Raw genomic sequence first — 16162 nt, 5'->3', positions numbered from 1 at the left:
ATGGAATGCCATATCGAAAGAAAAATGGACATTAATGAAACATCCAATTTTGGTTATTGGAATTGATGGCAACCATACTTTCATACAATTCAAGGCTAAAAATGTAGCTATTTGGTTAATTGATAGCAAGTTCATTATATAAAAAATTCTACGTTTTCCTTATATGCATGGAGATTTCCTTCTTGGAAATAATTTTATATAAAAATACCTTCCAATACAAATACAGGAAAAAGTCATTTCATTAAGCAAAAATAATGTCTTAATTCATATTTCATTGTTAGAACAACATAAATATATTTGTGATAAAGAGTTTGCTCCTGTGACGATCCCACCGCGTAAAATAATTAGCATTTAATTAATTAAGGAGATTTGAATTTTAATTGCCCATTATTCTAATTTAATCTGGATTTATGAAAATTATGGAGACTGATTTGTATATGATTCTATTAAGGACTTATTTGGAATTCGAAATTGAAAGCCTAAATGGCTCAAAAGAGTATAATTGGTGAATTGAATTATTTTAATTTCGAGTATTGGACCGTATGGGAGTTTAATTACATATTCGATTCAGATTTGTAAAATTAAGATTTGATTAAGTTATGAGAATTGGGAATTAAGGTTATTATGAATTAAATTTATTTATGAGGTACTCAATTGAGGTATTCAATTGAGAATGTGATTTATTGGCGAAGATTTTGAAGTTTAATCTGAAATTGAAGGCCTTAATAATGTGAGAAACTAAAATTGATCATGGAAATAAGTTTAATTTAATATTTGGAGCCTTTTGGGAGTTTGATTAAAAATTTGATTTAGAATGATAAATATAAATATAGTTAATTAGGCTCTATTGGGAGTCAAATTAGACGAATTAAATTATGTGAGATTTATGATTAGTTATAATTAATTTAATTATGTGCTAATTGAGATTTATTAAGACTAAAGTGTTGCTTAATTAAATTAATCTCAATCATAAATCAATTGTAGAATGGTCTAGAATTTAATAGTGGGTGTGGGGGTGGGTGTGGGTGTGGGTGTGGGTGTGGTGAAAAATTTTGGCGGGTGTGCTGAGAAATCTGTGGGTTTCTGTATGTGAGTGTTGTGTTGGAGGCTCAAGAGTGTGCGTGTACACGTGGTGTAGTGTAAAGAAGGCAAGTGTATTGTGAAGTGTGTTGTGCTAAGAGCTCCTAAGTCAAGATGTGCTGAACCTTGAGCTCATCTTGTCTTGTGTTAAGAAATCAACTCTAGAGAGAGAGAGAGAGAGAGAGAGAGAGAGAGAGAGAGAGAGTGAGTTCCAAAATTTGAAGAGAAGAAGAACTGTAGGAGAAGCTAAAGATTGGGCTAGAACTCTTCAAGCTAAAGATTCTAGGTAAGATTTTAGTCCTTAATTCTTGTAAAGGAATCATCTAAAGGTTGAATTCATGATGTAAGTGGGATTAATTACATGAAATTTGTTAGAAAATGTCAAGAAGATGATGAATAGTAAACTAAGTTCATATCCAAGGTTACATGTCTTGTGTTTCATCATTTTTGAGTTTGGTTTTGAAGGTCTTGCATATTAGAAAAATTCATGGCTCACATGTTAAATTTCATGTTTTGAAAATCAAGAAGAATTAGAATCCAATTGTATGTAATTTTACATATAATGAAAAAAAAAAGAATTAAGGTCAAGAACTAAGAAATTAATTTGGGAAATTTATCAAGTGAGTTTAATTTGTGTTATTTCTCATGAATTTGGACTTCATTTTTACATGCAACAATGAATTTTTAAAAGATTTTAAGAATTAATTTCATGTTTGGGTGTAAGAAGAATAAGTTTTGCTAAATTATAAATTCATGAACATTTTGAGCTTAGTTTTGAATTAAAGGGATTTTAATGTAAATGGTTTGATTTTGATCCTAATTTCACACATGCAAATACTTTTTTAAGAGTTTTATAACTTCAATTTCATAATTTAAAGGGCATAGAGAAGAGTTAGTGTACGGGGAGAAAATAATTCTCCTCGTATAATCCTGTTGACCAAGTCCACGCTCCTCCGTACGATGTCGCTTTATCCCCTGAAAACACAAACGTGAGCTAGCCGGCGGGTGTGTGCCGGAAACCTCTCCGATGCCTAAGTCAGTAAGCTTGACAAATAGACAAAGTTTTATGTTCTTAGAAAGAATTGTGTTCAATTACCTCCTCCAAGGTGATGCTTGTGAGCTTTTATAAGTTTCCCGTGGCACAATCCTAGTAGGACTTGTACTTCTCCATGCAGAGTCCTCCTAGGATTCATTCTCCTAAGGATAATGCTTATCCTTTTACACCCTCCCCCACTGCTTAAACCAAGTGGGATGGTTTTCTTTATGGCCAAACTTCCATTTGACCGAAGTAAAATTGGCTATACCGAGCCACAGAGGGCCGAACTATCCTTAGCTCGGTCTTCTCCTCTAACTCCTTACTTTGGCTGCCCCTGTTCAACCCATGGTGTGTTTGGACCGAAACAACGACTTTTGACCGGTATAACTCCAAGCTGTTCCAGACCGAAGTACATTTACAACCTCTCAACCGAAGTAACCTCATCTCTTTTGACCGTAGTAAGTCAACATCTCCTTAGAACCGGAGCAAATCTATCATCTTTGAACCGGAGTAACTTTATCACTTGTGAGCCGAAGTAATTTCACCTCCTTGGGCCGGAGTAACTTTGCCGGAGTAACCTTGCTCTCCTGGGCCGGAGTATCCTTTACGGCCTTTTTTACTCAGTCCTTCGCGTTTTGGGCCTCAAAGCCCAACTCGCAGCTCGGCCCAATTTTTCCCAAAAATTACCCTCTCAATTGCCCCTTAATTCCATCTGCGCATCATGATTGGGATTATCAGTCTACTGGCCGAGCTAGAGTTTATTAAGCCTTTCCAGCCGAGCTAAAAACCCTTTAGCCTCTCCAGCCGAGCTAAAAACCCTTTAGCCTCTCCAGCCGAGCGAAAGACCCTCAGGCTCTCCAACCGAGCTAATTTTACCTCGGGTATCACTATGTCCGGTCAAAACGTCTCTTCAATCACAGCGACTGTAACGCTTCCCATTCCAGTGACACGTGGCAAGCTCTGATAAGCTGTGACCAACTGTCATGCCGCCCTTCAGAAATTTTGTACTGTTCCCGCCTCTTTTTGCCGCCTTTTTCTCTCCCTTCTTTCACAAAACATCCTTTCTACTTCTTGAATCACTTACTCTACTGTTTTCATCTTCTTCTCTCTCTGGGCCTCTGCTTCTCCAGCCTCTGAGCCTCCTGAATCTGTGTTCTTCGTTGGTTCCGTTGCTCCTGCCCTCTGCTTCATCTTTTCCTGGTAAGCAATCCTTTTTCCTTTCCTTTGTTTTGCCTTCATATTCTGTTTTCCATGCTCTTCTTGCTTTTGCAAAACATTTTTCTTCCAGCTCTATTTTACTTTCGTACGTTTATGCAAAAACCAGTAGAACTCCATGTGTGTATGAACTGTTTATGTAGAAGACCACTTTTAGATCCAAAATCACATAGCAACCGAACTAGGATCCTGTTTGCCCCCAAATAGATAGATCTTTGTAGTCAATAACCGAACTCGTTTTAGCCGAAATAAGATCACCAAATTTTGAACATAGTAAACTAGGAACCTCGGTGGTCAACCGAACTAAGCTTTTGGGGCCAAGTCGGCTCTCTTGGTTCCTAAACCGAACTCAGAAAGCCGCCCCCAGAGGATTAATCGAAGTAACTCTATTCACACTGCAGCCGATTTAGGCCTTGGGGCTAAACCAGCTCTCTTAGTCTTTTAGACCGAACCCAGAAAGCTGCCCCTAGACGTTAAACCGGTCTACCGAGCAAACTGCTCAAACCGAGCTGCCAAACCTTTAGATGAACCGAGATAGAACCAGCTAATTTGAGGCCGAAGTAGGGCTCTTATACCTTGCTTTTAAATTGTAGCACGGTCCACTGATCAGTGCTTTAACCCCCTGTTTTTTACTTTGCAGACTTAGGTTACCCAGGCACTCCTGCGTGCGTTCAACCGAGCTACTGAGCACGATTTTTGCACCGATATAAATTATAAGTAAATTATACATCAGATAGGTAAGTATAGGTATCTAGTTGAGACCCCTGGTGGTATGGCCGAATTTAGGAAAGATTACCATATTCCTGAAGACGTTCATCTGAGCTTGGCTGAAAAAGATGTTATTCCGTGGGAAAAAGAAGGCTTCGTCCCTTTTACCCTTCAATCCATAATAGAAACCGGACTACGGTTTCCTGTCCAACCATTGATCTGTGAATTTCTTAGGCAGACTAGGTTATGCCCCACCCAACTGTCCACCAATACATACCGCATTATTATGGGAATAGCCGCACTGAACCACCAAACCGGACTAAATCTCAGCCTGGCCGAAATTTTCCATCAATACTCCATCGGCTCAAAAGATGCTGGGTGGGTCTATTACCTTAGGATTCGCCGCCGCCGAGAGAAGAGAGTTAAACACACACCGGACAAAGATCTTAATGACGATGATTTTTTCTGGGTCTCTGGGAACTTTGAGGATTTTCAAGCCCAAATTCCTGGTCGACCTATAAATTGGAAAAAGGGAGAGCCCGGTAATTTCACTTCGGTCTTCTTCCTTGTATGTTATTTCGGTTTTTTTAGTCTATTAGCCGAACTAACACTTCTCTTTTTGCAGATTTCGCCCACCTCCGTTCCCTTTATAGCTATCCCAACCTTGCGATTTTGCGAGCCGCACTACAGTGTAAAGAAAGGAGTTGGGCCAAACTTCTAAACTTTGAACCGACCTATCGATATAGCGGTCGTCGAAAGGCCCGAGTGACCGATTTCCTTCTAGAGGAAGCACCTGAACTGGACCCAAACTTGCCCGAAATACGACTTGTCCCATTAACAGCTGAAGAAGAGATGGCGAAGAAAAGCAGAGTGAGGGCCCTTCTGACCGCAACAACCAGGGCCGAAGTGCAACCATCCTTAGAAACGCAGCCTGCCGTTGTGGCCCTCCCTTCTCAGCAGCCTTCTTCATCTCGTCCTTCCAAACGTGCCCGATCTACATCGACCGAACAGAAACTTGTCGATGAGGTTGAATCCATCCCCCAAAGTCCTCAACCAGCCCTCCAACCGGAGCAAACTGACCGAGCTGAATCTCCGAAATGGGCTCCGCCGCTGACCTTCAACGACCGAGACATCAAAACTACTGACTCGGTTGTGGCTGAAAAAGATCACCAATTGGCCTTTAACCTGGCCAAAAGTGTGTGCCTCCCCAAGGACATGGAGCACCACTTAAAGCAATTAAACACCGAAATGAAGTCAATCTGGTCCGCATCGAAGTCCATGATCTTGGTAAGTAGCTCTGTCCGTTTCTTTTGTCTAATTTCCAACTTTTACTTCGGCTTAAGAGAACTCTTTCTTTTGTCAGGCCTTACAGAAGAACAACATTACTTACAAGAAAGTCCAAGAACTCAGAAAAGCCACAAGGCAGGCAATGGCTGAAGCCGAAACAAAAGCAGCCGAGCTAGAAGAAGCCGAAAAGAGAATGGCCGAACTACAAGCGGAGAACGGCCGTCTTGCCGATCTGGTTAGTTCGGCGGAGGCAGAAAGGCAGAAAGCGGCCATTGCTATGAAGGACAAATACCTGCGTGAGCTGGTAAAACTTGAAAGGAGAAAAGATACCGAAATAAGCCAACTAAAAAAGGGCGTGGAGGAGGCCGAAAAGGAGGGGTACAAGCAAGGTTACAAGAAGGCAGAAGACGCCTATGTCAAACAATGCGACGCCGCCAAGGAGCTGTTCTTCAAGTGCGGCTGGAGGGCGGCTGTGGAGAAGCTCGGTCATGATCAACAGACCGAGATCTTCGACCCTCCAGCTTACTTTATACCGAAGTCCCTTGCGGAGTATGCAGACGCCTTGCAACAAGAGTTTCTGGAGGACTCAGATTCTGATGACTCCTCTGCTTCCGAAGACATTCCGGTTGTTAGTGCAGACCCATCACTTCGGTTGGAGCCCATGGTAGAGGACCCACCTATTGAACAACCAAGTGACACCGTGGTTCCAACCGAAACCAACCCGGCGACCGAGCGTGATCTTCCCCTTGAAACCGGTTTTCAAGTTGATGGTGATGCGGCCTTTGACGCCGAAATACAAGAACTCTTTTCTTGACTTTGTACTTTTTCTTTTTCTTATTTTGTCTTTGTAACCGGGCTTCGGTCCTTGCTTTGTACTTATTTTGATCTTTAATGAAATGGAAATTTGCTTGAACTCTAACTTCGGTTTTGATATGTATGTCTGTACTTTGTAATGCCTTTTATTACTCCAACTTCTATTTCGGTTTTGGCTTTTTAAACTATGCTTACCAGCCAACCACTCCTTAGCCGATATAATCACTTCGGCTGAGGAGTACAAAGTGCTTAATCCAGTCAATCCAATTTCAGCCATACCCTTACTATGGCTGAAGGGTAACAGGTGTTGGTTTATTCCAGCCAACCACTCTTCAGCCCTCCACCGACTTCGGCTGAAGAGTAACAAGTGTTGGTTTATTCCAGCCAACCACTCTTCAGCCATGCACTTACTTCGGCTGAAGAGTAACGAGAGTTGGTTTATTCCAGCCAACCACCCTTCAGCCTTGCACTGACTTCGGCTGAAGAGTAACAAGTGTTGGTTTATTCCAGCCAACCACTCTTCAGCCATGCACTTACTTCGGCTGAAGAGTAACGAGAGTTGGTTTATTCCAGCCAACTACTCTTCAGCCTTGCACTTACTTCGGCTGAAGAGTAACAAGAGTTGGTTTATTCCAGCCAACCACTCTTCAGCCTTGCACTTACTTCGGCTAAAGAGTAACAAGTGTTGGTTTATTCCAGCCAACCACTCTTCAGCCATGCACTTACTTCGGCTGAAGAGTAACGAGTGTTGGTTTATTCCAGCCAACCACTCTTCAGCCATGCACTTACTTCGGCTGAAGAGTAACGAGAGTTGGTTTATTCCAGCCAACCACTCTTCAGCCTTGCACTTACTTCGGCTGAAGAGTAACAAGTGTTGGTTTATTCCAGCCAACCACTCTTCAGCCTTGCACTTACTTCGGCTGAAGAGTAACAGGTGTTGGTTTATTCCAGCCAACCACTCTTCAGCCATGCACTTACTTCGGCTGAAGAGTAACAAGAGTTGGTTTATTCCAGCTAACCACTCTTCAGCCTTGCACTTACTTCGGCTGAAGAGTAACAAGAGTTGGTTTATTCCAGCCAACCACTCTTCAGCCTTGCACTTACTTTGGCTGAAGAGTAACAAGAGTTGGTTTATTCCAGCCAACCACTCTTCAGCCTTGCACTTACTTCGGCTGAAGAGTAACAAGTGTTGGTTTATTCCAGCCAACCACTCTTCAGCCTTGCACTTACTTTGGCTGAAGAGTAACAGGTGTTGGTTTATTCCAGCCAACCACTCTTCAGCCATGCACTTACTTCGGCTGAAGAGTAACGAGAGTTGGTTTATTCCAGCCAACCACTCTTCAGCCTTGCACTTACTTCGGCTGAAGAGTAACAAGTGTTGGTTTATTCCAGCCAACCACTCTTCAGCCTTGCACTTACTTCGGCTGAAGAGTAACAGGTGTTGGTTTATTCCAGCTAACCACTCTTCAGCCATGCACTTACTTCGGCTGAAGAGTAACAAGAGTTGGTCTGGCGGATGGGTGGACATTGAGTTGGTGACTGATGAAGTTTGGATCAATACCTGGCATGTCGTAGGGCGTCCAGGCAAATACTTCGATATTAGAGGTCAAGAATTCCAGGACCTCTAATCTCTCAGTGCTGGACAACGATGAGCCAAGCAAGATGAACTTATCCGGGTTCTTCTCATCTATTTTTACCTCCACCAAGTCCTCCACCGCTTTCTGATCAGCCTCTTTGCCGACGTCCGCGAATAGTTCATTACTTTCTGGTTCTTCCACCGAATGAACGTATCCTTGGCCGCTCGGCTTCCATTCGCTGTGGCGAAGCATTGTTTTGACATGATCTGATCGCCATAGACTTCTTCAATTATGCCGGTGTCATTGGGGAACCGCATTACCTGATGGTATGATGACGCTACCGAACGCATGGCATGCAGCCATGTTCTGCCCAAGATGATGTTGTATGTGGAGGGGACCTTCAATACCCAGAACTCCACTTGTTTTGTTACACTCCCTGCTCTGACTGGAAGAATTATTTTGCCGACAGGCCACTCTGGCATGGAGTTGAATCCAATCAGGGGAGAAACTGCAGGCGCCAAGTCTTTGTCTTGCATCTTCAGTTGTTTAAATGTGTCGTAGTACATGTTCTCACATGAACTACCCTGGTCAATCAGAATCCGCTTGACGTCAAAATCTTTGACTCGGAGAGTGACAACCAGAGCATCATTGTGAGGACAGTATATTCGATCCAGGTCCTTATCCGAAAAAGACATGACGTTTGTTGCCTCTGTCTTCCCCTTCTTGATGGCAGGTTGGGCACTTAATACTTCCCTAAAGTGCTCAGCCTTCTTGATTGATCCTCTGAGCTCGCATACACGCTCAGGTTCAAAGACTCCATGTATTACATTGATGATGCCTTGTGGTGGGGCGTCGATCGGCATCCCATTGGGATGGTTATTATGATCTTGGAGGGCTGGTTGCGTCCCTCCTTCAATATATTTGTCCAAGTGGCCTGCTGCCACCAACTCTTCCAAGTGTGGTCTTAACGGTGTGCAATTCTCAGTTCGGTGCCCCTTTTCTTTGTGGAAGGTGCAACGTGATCTGTCGTCGTAATCTTTCTGAGCTTCCCCTAGCTTAGCTGGCCACTTGACGAAAGGCTCATCTTTTATTTCGCTCAGAATCCGATATATTGGTTTTTTGAACACCGTTGTTATGGCAGTGCGGATTCTCAACCATCTTTTGTCTGGGTTTTCTCCGTTATCTCGTCTGCCACGCCCGTTTTTATTCTGCCGATCTACTGTATTGACCTTTGCCGAGGTCTTTTTTTCTGGTACTGCGGTTGCACTAGATTTTGCTTTTGCACGTGCGCCATCCTCTTCTACCCTGATGTGCTGATGCACTCTTTCCATCAGGGCCTCCATGGTGAGGGGTGGCGTCATGGTAATCGAATCCCTTAGTTTGTTCCCTACTGGTAGGCCTCTTTTATATTGTGCAATGGCTAGATTGGTGGGGCAGTCTCCAATCTGGTTGAATGTCTCCCAGTAGCGACTGTTGTAGGATCTGAGGGTCTCTTTTTCACCCATGTCGATGGAGAGTAACTGGTCTATCTCCACCGGTGTTTTAGTGTTTGTTCGAAACCTCGTTACGAACGCTTCTGCCAGTTGAGCCCAGGAGGCTATGCTGCCTTATGGGAGTTTCTCGAACCAAGTCAAGCCCAAGTCGCCAAGGCTCGATGGGAAGAGTATACACATTAAGGCCTCGTTTCGTCTGTACACAGCCATGACTTGGCGAAAGTGGCTCAGGTGTGAATATGGGTCCGTCTTCCCTTCATATGTAGCGAATTTCGGCTGAAGGAAGCCTGATGGTAGGGGCGCGTTTTCGATTGCTGGAACCAACGGCGAAGTCTGTAGTCTTGCCAATGCTTTGTCTGTTGGTTCGTAGGCCGGTTGCGGTATTGGCATTCCAACCTCGACGCTTCCATGCGTCCGAGGAGCCAACCGTTATAAGGCCGAGACTCGGTGTGGATCCCTTGCCCTGCATCCTCCTTGCATCGTGCTTTTTCTTCGAGCACGGTTCGTAAGTCGGATGACCTGGGCAGCTCTGTTTGTCTAGATCTGGTTTGGTGTGAATGTGAAGGCCAATACGTGCTTCCTTCAGTGCATGATCTTTCGGATCTCGTCCTCTCAGACCTGGAGTGATGAGTCCTGGAAGATAAGGAATAAGTGTCGCCTGTCCTGAGGCTTCTGCTCCTTCCTTGGGAGGGTGTAGTATTCCTACTATGATTCTCTGAGTGGCGAGGGGGCGTCTTGTGCTTGCGCCCCTCTCCTGTCGCCACATCTTTAGTCTTCATCTGGCGTTTCAAAGCCTCCATGTCCGCCGCCATCTTGCGAATTAGTTCATCTTGCTCCTTCACGCGATCTTCCAGGGCTTGAGGATCAATCCTCATCCTTTGCCTGTCAGGACTTTGAGAGTGACGAGGGCTGTTATTCTGCCTTCCCCTGCCACTCCTCCTGGAGTTATGTTGTTGGGGCTCCAGATCTGCCATAGGAGGGACAGAGGGTAATCCTTCTCGCCTTGCGCCCCCGTCTGGAGTTAGCCCATCAACGGCGGACTGCGGTAGTTCTTCAATGTGTGCCATTGATTGAAAAAAGGAGAAGCTTAGTCAAGAGATTTTTGTTCTTGTCTGTATGTTCCCACAGACGGCGCCAATTGTACGGGGAGAAAATAATTCTCCTCGTATAATCCTGTTGACCAAGTCCACGCTCCTCCGTACGACGTCGCTTTACCCCCTAAAAACACAAACGTGAGCTAGCCGGCGGGTGTGTGCCGGAAACCTCTCCGATGCCTAAGTCAGTAAGCTTGACAAATAGACAAAGTTTTATGTTCTCAGAAAGAATTGTGTTCAATTACCTCCTCCAAGGTGATGCTTGTGAGCTTTTATAAGTTTCCCGTGGCACAATCCTAGTAGGACTTGTACTTCTCCATGCAGAGTCCTCCTAGGATTCATTCTCCTAAGGATAATGCTTATCCTTTTACACCCTCCCCCACTGCTTAAACCAAGTGGGATGGTTTTCTTTATGGCCAAACTTCTATTTGACCGAAGTAAAATTGGCTATACCGAGCCACAGAGGGCCGAACTATCCTTAGCTCGGTCTTCTCCTCTAACTCCTTACTTTGGCTGCCCCTGTTCAACCCATGGTGTGTTTGGACCGAAACAACGACTCTTGACCGGTATAACTCCAAGCTGTTCCAAACCGAAGTACATTTACAACCTCTCAACCGAAGTAACCTCATCTCTTTTGACCGTAGTAAGTCAACATCTCCTTAGAACCGGAACAAATCTATCATCTTTGAACCGGAGTAACTTTATCACTTGTGAGCCGAAGTAATTTCACCTCCTTGGGCCGGAGTAACTTTGCCGGAGTAACCTTGCTCTCCTGGGCCGGAGTATCCTTTACGGCCTTTTTTACTCAGTCCTTCGCGTTTTGGGCCTCAAAGCCCAACTCGCAGCTCGGCCCAATTTTTCCCAAAAATTACCCTCTCAGTTAGAATTGAATTTTATGTGATTAGAAAGAAATTAACAAGAAAATAAAGAATTAGAGCTAAGCTCAAGTTTATGACAGTTAATTTAGAAATTAATTATTTTAAATTTGATTTTGAAAGTTATAGTTAAATTAAACTCCATAAATTACATGCAATTTTATTGTACATTTGATTTTGAAGAAGAATTTTAGAACCATGAGTTCATGGGTTTTGATTCAAATAAATTAATTAATATTTATGTTTCATGATTTTGAGTTTGGATTTTAAAGTGTTGTTGTATGAAGCTTTTGTATTGAATTTTATTTTAGAAATTCATGAGTCCCATGTTTAATTTCATGATTATTCTTCAAAGGAAAAGAAGTCTAAAAATATTTGAATGCATGGAGTTTGATTTATGTTTTGACAGCTTGATGAGATTTTGAGCAAATGATTTATAAATAAATATTGTTTATGCTTTGTAAAGTGTTTTCAAGGTTTTGATCAAGATATGTGGATTTAAAGATTGAAAAATGCATTTGGAAACCATTGTTGAGAAATTCGGAATTCTGAGATTTTACAGACCACTCGAGCAGACTAATTACTGCTCGAGCGCATAGTTATTTTCCAGTACTTTTGTAGTCTTTTACAGACTGCTCAAGCAAACAGTTATTTTCAACATATTTTGAAAAATGGCATTTAGTTCATATTTTCAATCTCATCTCTTCCCATGAATTCTAGACATGATTTATGGCTCAATAAAGATTAATAAACTAACAATCAATATTAATTAATTGATTAAAGAATAAGTCATTAACTTAGTAGTAATTGATTAAGAAGCCAAGTAAGGAATTGATTTATTCAGAAAAGAATGATTTAGTAATGAAAGAATATGTGAAGTGAGAACCCGATTCATTTAACTAAAAAAAGAATAAGTGTAGTAGACCTTCGGATTATTTAGATAGAAGACAAGAAAAGTCAAGTTTGATCAAGAAAGTAATATTGTGTTTCAATATGTATATGTTATGTGTTTGTGTAGGTGTGTGGGTGAAAATCTGACCACACTGCCCGTTTAGTGATCAGCTGGAGAGCACAGGCAGAATAGATGGCTTTAGCAACCTGTAACAAAAAGAAAAAGCTCCGGCGGTGGTTCTTCCACCCGGGGGCACTCCGACGATCAAGTCAGTATATCTCTCAAAGATAATCAAGTGCTAAACTGAATACTCAAAACATAAATTGCATACCTTAGACCCACGGGGGTGCCTCTCTTTTATAATATACTCAATCCAAGTCCCACTAGAAGTATGACTTCTATGAACTTCATATCAATGTTTACTTTGGACTCTTTAAGAGATAAAGATAAACTCCCTAAGAGCTTTATCCTTATCTAGGTTAAGTCCCCTCTTCGTCTTAGGACTCTTGTCCCCTATCCGCCTATCTCGGATTCCGATATCTTTGGAGATAATCTTGGCAACTCCGAGATCACCTCGGCGTAACTACCAGGACACGTGGCACCTCGGCTGACACGTCGGCGTCACCATGCCACGTGTTGGTATTCAGAAAATATATCCTCACAACTGCCCCCTAGGTTCTATTACCTCGGCGCTCTGAGGTGATGGAACCTATACCGATATTTCGATATTCCTTTTCTGAGTAATGACTCAAAAATTGTTTTAACCGAGATAATCCACTTTCAGCCAATGTGTTCTCTTCGGAGAACAAGGTTTCAATCGTACTTTTTTACACGCATGAGCTGTCATGCATATCTAACTGTTCCCTTCACGTGTTTTGTCTTCATTGGAACGTGTCGGTGGCGCGCCTGAAAGCTGTCTGTCATTCGTCTGCGCCGTTTGACGCGTGCGTTGCTCTAGGCGTAATAATTGCCCTAATTTTGCCGCCGTTTCAAATTTTTGACAAAACTCTTCTTTGCCTCTATTTTTCCTTCACTTTTTCATTCTGACTTCTTGCTCTTTCTCTCTCTGAAAGCTCTTTCCTCTTCGGATCTGCCATTGCTTCGATCTCCCTTCTGGAACTGTTCTTAATCTCCCATTCTTGCGAAGCTTTCTCCACTGTTGCGACCGATTTCTGGGTTCGGCGAACATTGCCTCGGCTTCATTTGTTCTGGTAAGATTCTTTCCTTTCACTCTAAAATTTTTTCATGAGCTTTCGTCTGTCTGTTGTCATTGTTGCTTTTGTTCGAAGCCTTGGATTTACTTGTATCCTGGATCGTGGCTATATCTTGAACTTTTGTACTATTTTACCATTTTTCTTGCCACTGTTCTTGATTCTGAAACTATGTCTCTATTTTCTGTTTTTCGTATCTGTCCCAGATCTGTGCCTTCGATTTTGTTCTTTATAGTTCCTTAGCTTGGGATTTGTGTGTAGAACCTTCAATTTTTTAGGGAAAACTGAAACAAGCCTTATCAGTCCATTCCTAGTTCTTTGCCGAGGTTCTTGCAACCCTTCTCTAAACGCCCATATTCTGAAACACATTCTTCTTTTGTTAAGTTGACGTGATGGGTATGTGGAGGCATAGGGTAAATACCCCAACAAAACTAGAATACTTTAGGCAGGAATTCTCTATCCCAGCCGATGTTCACCTTAAGCTAGCTGGGGATAGCGACACTATCATACCCACAGATCATACAATGCCTTTTCCTATAGTAGCTTTCACCGAATGTGGACTTCGGCTTCCACTTGATCCCCTGTTTCGCGAAGTTCTTCATTTCTACAAGCTGAACCCCATGCAACTTACTATCAATTCCTATAGGGTGATTAACGGTATCATAGCCCTAGCTAGGCAGGAAAACCTCAGAATCACCCTAGCCGACCTTCAATATTGTTATACCATGTGCCCTCTCGACCTGAAGGATAGGGGTTTTGTCTATTACCTTAAGCCGAGATCTACTCAGTACAAAATTGTAGCCGACCTCCCAGACTCCAACAAGGGGGCTGGAGATGATTTTGTCATTGCTTCTGGAAATTGGGAATTTGGCCCAGATGAAGATGTCCACCTCTACCCTCTTCCTCGAACAATTACAGAGGGCAAGAGTAAGAGCCCTGAGTCAATACTTAGTTGTTTTTATTTAAGTCTTTAATACTTTTTGTTTCTGACGTCTGTTTCTTTGTCCTGTAGATCTTCATCAGCCACCGAAAATTTTTCGTCAATCCTTCTTCCCAGGAACAGATCTGAAAACACTCCTTAACCTTCCAATCCATAAACGAAAAGCCCCATTGTTACTAAACTTCATCCCTACATATAAATCCACTTTACCCGACGTCCCAAGAAAAAGGAAGAAGAGCCTTTCTCCACCCACGGCTACAACTTTAACTGCTTCTACATCCCGAACAGATCAAGAGTCCACATCTGACCCAGCCGATCTTCCATCAACTTCGGCCCCCTACTTAATACCAATTCCAGAACGTAAACGTCGACGAAGGCTTGTAAAGACAGCTGAGATGGTTCGTCCAAGGCCTGTCGTTCAAGACCTTCTCGCCGACCTTCCAACTGACGCCGAAGCTGCGCCAACGCAATCAATGCTCCCACCAAAGCCAAAGAGAGTTAAAAAGGCTCAGCCCAAGGCCAAGGCTACAGATGCCGAAGCTGAGGATACTTTGCCTATTTCTAAGCTGGCAGAAAGCAGAAAATCAACCTCTGCTTCCACCAAGAGGTCAGCTGAGGGCCAACCCTCAGGGTCTACACAATCAAAAAGGCCAAGGTCATCGTCTGCGACGACCTCGGCGTCAAAGAAGCCCGATGTTCTATGGGCTCCTGAACTAACTCTGGAGGATAGGCCTATCATGGCCAGTGAAAGTGCCGACGATATTAACGTTGGTGTCGCCCTCAGCACTGCTCTTCTGCTTCCAAATGATTTGTAGCGAAATGCTAAGCTTAGTGAGTATGAGAATTATGCTCTCATGCTCCAACATTCTGTTCAGGTAAGCATTTCTGTTTGCATTTGTGTTTTTTCCTTCTGTTTCTTACTGAGAAAATTTTCTGACACTTCTGTTTTCTTTCAGGCTATCCAACACGCCCATTCATTTTCAATGCAATCCTTTGAAAATCGTCAAAGATTGGTTGATATGAAGAGGGAGGCGTCCTCTCTGAAGAGGGAGATAAAGTCTCTTGAATCAAAAATGAAAAAACTGGAGGATCAGGCCGAGGCTGCCACTAAAGCCCAAACTTTAGCTCTTGAGAAGGCCGAATCCGCTGAGGCCGTTAAAAAAGTTGCTGAAGCTGAGAAAAGAGAGGCCGAGGCTAAGAGGGCCCAAGCGGAGAAAGAACTCCAGCAAGCTCTGGCCACCAAGGAGGCCGAAGTCAAAGAGGCTGATGAAAAGGCCTATGCCCAAGGTATGGTCGACGTCGCAGAAGATTATAAGCTTCAAGTCAGGCAGGCATGCAACAGGGGATTTTCCCTTGGTTGGATGTCCCTGATAAAGAAGCTTGATCTCCCTGTTGACTCGCCCCTTCGGAATGCTGATGCCATCCCCTTACCATTTCCTCCTCCAAGTCAGGCTGAAAACGAATCAGAGACTGAGGCCGATGTCGAGGATGAGGATGGAGAAAAAAATGAAGATGAAGCCTTGGTGAGGAGACCCAAGGATGCTGTTGAAGCCAAGTCCCTTCCTCCTGCTGAGCAAGTTATGGATCTAACCCTGGATGAGGAGGGTGATGAGGTTGGGGAGGCACCTAAGGAGATCGCCATCGGGCAACTATCATCCGACCTTCTTTTGGCCGAAAGAAATGTGGATAATACGCTGGCTGAGATTGATGCTGAGATTGAAGCAAAAAGGGTTGCCGAGGAGGTTCCACTAGAATCGTCCGAGGTCCCAGTCCTAGCAGCGGCTAATACTGAAGAATCTTGAAAAAATGTCTTTTGTACCTTTTTCCTTCTTTTTTTGTTTTTTGCATTTTGTACTCTTTTAATTTCTGGATAATGCAAAACTCCTTCTTATGGTCGACGTGGCTTTTTCAATATGTAACTGCAACTGTTCTTCCTTTGGA

General features: G+C 43.2%; 1 protein-coding gene across 1 annotated transcript; it reads left to right on the top strand.

Annotated features, from left to right (window-relative positions):
* Positions 1-12197: 12197 nt before the first annotated feature.
* Positions 12198-16162, top strand: LOC145802125 (uncharacterized). The gene is made up of 2 exons (XM_082894718.1): positions 12198-15096; positions 15178-16162. Exons 1-2 carry the CDS (start codon positions 15076-15078, stop codon positions 16021-16023), a joined length of 867 nt encoding a protein of 288 aa, XP_082750844.1. The 5' UTR covers positions 12198-15075; the 3' UTR covers positions 16024-16162.

This window comes from Camellia sinensis, chromosome 11 (genome assembly GCF_055761805.1).
Source record: "Camellia sinensis isolate YWXY chromosome 11, ASM5576180v1, whole genome shotgun sequence".
In the NCBI taxonomy this organism is placed as follows: domain Eukaryota; kingdom Viridiplantae; phylum Streptophyta; class Magnoliopsida; order Ericales; family Theaceae; genus Camellia; species Camellia sinensis.
The sequence above is the reverse complement of the archived record's forward strand: the minus strand, read 5'-3'. Positions and strand labels throughout refer to the sequence as shown.